The 5,745-nt window shown below is 41.8% G+C and overlaps 1 protein-coding gene across 2 annotated transcripts in view; it reads left to right on the top strand.

The window, feature by feature from the left end:
• LOC107553144 (proteolipid protein 2-like) overlaps nucleotides 1–5,745 on the top strand; it is a 55,561-nt gene that overhangs the window by 22,333 nt on the left and 27,483 nt on the right. For both annotated transcript variants that reach the window (XM_016235266.1, XM_016235267.1), the window contains exons 2-4: nucleotides 3,834–3,989; nucleotides 4,077–4,175; nucleotides 4,309–4,405. In XM_016235266.1, coding sequence (XP_016090752.1) covers nucleotides 3,834–3,989; nucleotides 4,077–4,175; nucleotides 4,309–4,405 — 352 coding nt within the window. The remainder of the gene's footprint in view (nucleotides 1–3,833; nucleotides 3,990–4,076; nucleotides 4,176–4,308; nucleotides 4,406–5,745) is intronic.

Raw genomic sequence — 5,745 nt, 5'->3', positions numbered from 1 at the left:
TGGTAAGTGTGCACGTTATGCTTTGCCCACTTTTCTGAAATCCTGTATGGTAAGGGTTACGCGTTATTGACCTCGTTCCCTTTCTCTGAGTTGGTTTAGACCCCGGTACCTTGGGCTCCACTCATCTAGAGTGTCTCTGTCGACACACTCTGGAAGCATCGCTCCCCTCACCATTGAGGGTTATTGTGAGCATGGTGCTTGCTTTCGAGCGTTTAAATTCTCTCTGAGGAGTTGGATTCCTCGCTCCATGGGCTGTCCTCATGGTAGTGTTGAGCAGTGGTCCCCTTTTATCAAAGGGTTACCTGGAATGAGCACGTTATTCCTCTGAATTCGGAGTTCTCCTCTCACATGAGAAGTTGAGTTCTCTGTTTTTCCAGAGCACCTGGAACCAGCAACATCAGGCGATTTAGGCCCTTCCTCTACCTTCCTGATGCCCTGAGTGTTTGGCTAGCTTGCAGTATGCTTACCCTTCTGATTCTACAACCGTGTGCTCTTTCTGAGTGGTTTAAAACCCCGGTTTCTGCCTTGGGCACCACTCCACCTATGTATCCTCTGGATAGCTACTTTAACAGAGTGTTGCTGCTAGGGGTCTGTTGAGACAGTTCATTCAGCACATACAAAGAGAAACGTGTGGTAGCCCCTGTGTGACAGGCCAAGACTAGGATGATTCTAGGCTCTTGGTCGTATTCCCTTAAAGGAATCTATCCTAAATCCAAGCCTTGAGCTCTACCCCGGGCCCAGGAATTCTGGCCCTAACAGGTAAGTTTTTGGGGTATGTAGCCTAGGCCTTTGGCCATAGGGAATAATGTAACTGACAGCCGTCTAACGTCCCAGGGGCAACTCCCATGGCAATATGGTAGAGTTGGTACTTAGTGCTCGCCATGGTTTCTGGCATGCACTTCCCTCAGCATGGCAGCGTGGGTATACTGTTCCCCATAGCGACCCCTAGAGGACGCAGTTCGAAGTTCCCATGAAAGGGAACATCTCAGGTTACTTATGTAACCATGATTCCCTGAGTAGGGAACGAGACACTGCGTCCTCTAGGTTTCTTGCCATACTGCGGACGCAAGCTTCAGACGAAGAAGTGGATGATGTGTTCTCCCGGCGCCTATTTATACTATAGTCGCGCCGGTAGTGACGTCATGGCTGTCGCCGGCCAAGGTGTTGTTGGTGTTTTTTCAATATATGCTTCAGACACGGGTCACGACGAGGCATTCCCCATAGCGACTCCTAGAGGACGCAGTGTCTTGCCATGGTTACATTAGTAACCTCAGGGAACCATGGTTACATTAGTAACCTGAGACGTTAGTTTTAGTTGAGTTATTTCAGCGTTTTCTAGTTTCAGTCTCCTGTATATTTGTTTTAGTATTGTAGGGCTGCCAAAGTTAATTGGTTTAATTAAAAAGTATTTTTTTTTTGTTTTGTTTTGTTTTTTTTTTTTCCAATACATTTTGGTATCTCGTCATTTTAATTTAGTTGTAAGATGTACTTTAGTTTCAGTTTTTCACAGTTGGTTCTTTCAGTTAATGAAAAATTTTGCCATTTAGTTTTTGTTAGCATGAAATTGCAGAAGTATGTATCTATTTTGTATATGCATGTTATAGATGTTATTATGAACAGTGCATCCATGTATGTTTCAACTTGTTTTTTTTCCCTTGTAATGTTTAAAATGATCTTCCGCTGAAAATGGCAAACTTCTCCAATAAATCATCTTAAACTCATCCCTCCAAAATCGACAGAAGATACAAATACAGAAAAAGATCTGGGTCACTAACTAACTATTCACTGTGACTTTGCTTTAAAAAAATCCTAATTTGCTGCATATTAATAGTTAGTGAGTTGCTAAGTTTAGGTATTGGGTAGAGTTAAGGGATCTAAAATATGGTCATGCAGAATAAGGCATTAATGTGTGCTTTATAAGTACTAATAAACAGCCAATATGCTTGTAATATGCATGCTAATAAGCAACTAGTTAATAGTGAGAAAGTGTATACCAGTATCGGTCACTACCAGGGCCGGAGTGGGACTCATTTTCAGCCCTGGAGTTTCATGCCTTAGACCGGCCCACTTTGTTTTTTTGTTTGTTTGGTTTTTTTTACTGACCTTTTCAGTGCCACCTCTGCGCTTTATGTTATGAATTTTTTTATCTATTATTTTTTGCTCGCCTATCTACAACAATGGCTTTTTTTTTTTGAGCAAGCTGCCGCTGTGAGGGGAGTCAAAAGATAATTACGTCATCATTGCCAATTAACATAGGAAATGGAAAATAAGGGACAATTGTGATTCTTTATCTTATTTAAGAAAATAGTGTTTATTCTTTAAGAACATAAGGGACAGAATAAGGGACGTTCCAAATATTTGTAGGCTAGCCTACTGTACCATAATGTAGGCCTAAGTCTGCCTGCAGTTAAAAAGTTCTCAGAAATAATCAATTATTTTCCTTAACCTATTTATGTACAATTATTCTAAAAAGAATTTTAAATACAAAAAATGTAATCGGCCTGAGTAAATTGTACCATTATAGAATTGTGACTTCACACGTATAATTGAGGAGGTGAAAATATTGTAAAATTACAAATGGCATTGAAACGTCAGTCAATCAAGCATTTGTTTTTAAACAATGGCACTTAAAGTTTTGATCTGAAATATTATTGCAACTATAGCCTTTGAATGAATGAAAATGCATATTTTTCAATTAAAGAAAACTTAAGAGAGTGTGGGCTGCTTCTGGTGCTTGGATTTTTACTTCAATATTGAGGTCCAAGTTTAAGAATAGCCTAAGCAAGAAGTATTCATCTATTTTGTAATGCATTTTTCCCCCTCTCTATTTAACAGCATTAACTTACAATGAAAGACGTCTTCTCTCAGGTAGATTAAATGTTTTCCTGCCGTGCTGGATGTTGGGCTCATGATCAATACGTTTCAAGTTGGGCTCATGATCAAAAACTGATTTTGTCAAATAAAAAAGCGGACGGTGAAGCGGGAGCAGCCGACAGAGAATCCTGCTTGGTCTTAAAGCCTTCCTCAAATGTCTATGTTCACAAATAAAACAACGATTTGTGCAAAAATAATGATTAGTTATCACAGTCTATTTTAGTTATCAATTGAGAATTTGTTATTGATATGATCTGGTGAAAATAATAATATGGCCTGCAAGAAAATAAATAAAAAGAGTGGGGCTGCTATGAGTGCAGGCAGCCTAGGAACAGCTGTCACGAATTCAGTCCATGGACTTCTGTTTATTCACCACCAGAGGTCACCCTTTCCCTTTCATTGACTCTCGCACAACACAAACTGTTGCATAGCACCCCGGACTACATATCCCATCATTCTTTGCACGATTTGCACACTGCACTGATTGCACACAGCTGTTTCTAATCACCTCACTCACTATATAACACCCACTCTAACCACATTTCTCTGCTGAGTATTGTTTAGCCTGTACCCCTTTCCGAGTCTCCGTGTTTTCCTTGTTTTGCCTTGCCTTGCCTGTTTTTGCAGTTTTTGATCTTTGCCTGTTTTCTTGGATTTCTCCCTCTCGTCTCGCCCCTGTGATTCTGTCTGCTTATCGGTGACCTACGCTAGCCCTGGGACTATTCTTGTGTTTTGCCCGCCAATCCAGGCATGGTCACTACTTCCTTTTATTTGCGACTTTAACAATAATAATACTGCAATAAAGAAACAGGCTATCTGCAGAATTGTATCTATCTGCAAGGGCTAACCAGCTAAACCTTGACCCCCGATCAAAACCACATTCACATCCTTACATGCTTTTGTACACTGATGTGATCAAGTTTAAAATATTAAACTGCACGTCTGTCGGTTTTCTGTAGATCCTCAGTTTCATCATCCTTATCTGTTACGCCGCGTCTATGTATGGCGGGTATTCACCGTTGGCCATCTCCGAGATGGTTATTGCCATCATCTTCTTCGTTGTCTTCATGATGGAGCTGGACAAACAGTTCCTGGAGGTGAACTGGATCTGGAGCGTGAGTATGAATTCACTCACACACTTGCATCGTGGTCCAGCCTAGCATTGCGAACGCTGCTTACAGTTTCTCTGTCTGTCTCTTCAGGATCTCATCCGCGCTGTAGTCGGTGCATCTCTTTATCTCATAACCTCTCTGATCTGTGTGATCAGCGGGGCTGGAGACGGGGCTCGCATCGCTGGTGTGGTGAGACATCCAACTTCAGCATCAACACATGCCATGCTTATTCCTTCAAGATCAAATCGGATTTGATAGTGCTTTTTATCCTCCTCGGATATCCATAATATCTCTTTATAATAATGCTCATCTTCTCTCTCAGGTGTTTGGTCTGCTGGCTGGGATCTTGTTTGCTTATGATTCCTACACGATTTTCTTGGACATCAAGAGAAGCAGACAGCATACAGCTGCTCCCACAGGTGCATGAGCACTCATTTATTTATTAAAACGTGTTAGAAAGCTCACTGACCTTGAAAGGTATTTGGACACTTAAACCTCATTTAAATGTCATTGCATTAGACATCAAGTGTCCGCAGATTTTTAGTGGATTACTGTGCCAGTTCTCCTCAAAGGAATAGTTAATCCAAAAATGAACATTTGCTTAAAATATACGCACCCTCAGGCCATTCAAGATTCTTTTTTTTTTTAATCACCAATGGATGCTCTGCAGTGAATGGGTGCCATCAGAATGAGAGTCCAAACAGCTGATAAAACATCACAATAATCCACACCACTCCAGTCCATCACTTAACATCTTGGGAAGCCAAAAGCTGTTTGTTTGTAAGAAACAAATACATCATTAAAGCATTTTAACTTTAAACCATTGCTTGTGGCCAAAATATGAGTCCATAATAACGCTTCCTCCATTAAAAAAAAAAAGTCCATACCTTGTTGTTGTCATGAATCCAGTCCATGAACTTCCATCTGCTAGCCATCAGTGGTCACCCTTTCCAATTTCATTGACTCTCGCACTACACACTGTTGCACATCACCCCGGACTACATATCCCATCATTCATTGCACTGATTGCACTCAGCACGGATTGCACACAGCTGTTAACACTGATTGCACCCAGCTGTTTCATATCACTCCCTCACTATTTAACACTCACTCTGATCCCTTCCCTCTGCCGAGTATTGTTTAGCACCTATCTTTTGATAGCTACACTACAGAGCCCTCGTTATCCTTATCCTTAGCCTAAGCCGTTTTCTCGGTTTCTGATCCTTGCCTGGTTTCCTGGATTTATCCCTTTAGTCTCGCCCTTTTTTTATTCTGTTCGCCGTTTGTTGACCTTCGCTAGCCCTAGGATTATTCTTGTGTCTTGCCCGCCATATACCTGTCTGCCATTATCTGACCCATGCCTGTTTTATGACCACATCTCTGTCTTCTCCTCAATAAAAGCTTTGCATATGGATCCACACGTCTCACGTCTCGTCAGCCCCGTAACAGAATACTCGGCCTCACAAGGATCCAGCGGCTTTTCAAGTGGACATTGGCCAGGTATGGACACTGCAAGGCTGTTGTTAGCCCTCAAGCAGGGCACACACTCGCTCGAGGCGTACATTCAAGAATATCTGGACATTTCCTATCACTCTGATCTACCGGACTGTGTTCTAATAGATTTTTTTTATAGTGGCGTTAGGCAACCGCTGAAGTCTAGGCTCATCCTTAAGGGGCCGCGTTCGTCACTATGTGAGTGTATGGATTATGCTTTATTGACTGTTGGCTCTTTGTGGACTGTGGGTATCGCGGAGGAACG

This window comes from Sinocyclocheilus grahami, unplaced genomic scaffold (assembly GCF_001515645.1).
Source record: "Sinocyclocheilus grahami isolate Dianchi unplaced genomic scaffold, SAMN03320097.WGS_v1.1 scaffold465.1, whole genome shotgun sequence".
Classification (NCBI taxonomy): domain Eukaryota; kingdom Metazoa; phylum Chordata; class Actinopteri; order Cypriniformes; family Cyprinidae; genus Sinocyclocheilus; species Sinocyclocheilus grahami.
The sequence above is the reverse complement of the archived record's forward strand: the minus strand, read 5'-3'. Positions and strand labels throughout refer to the sequence as shown.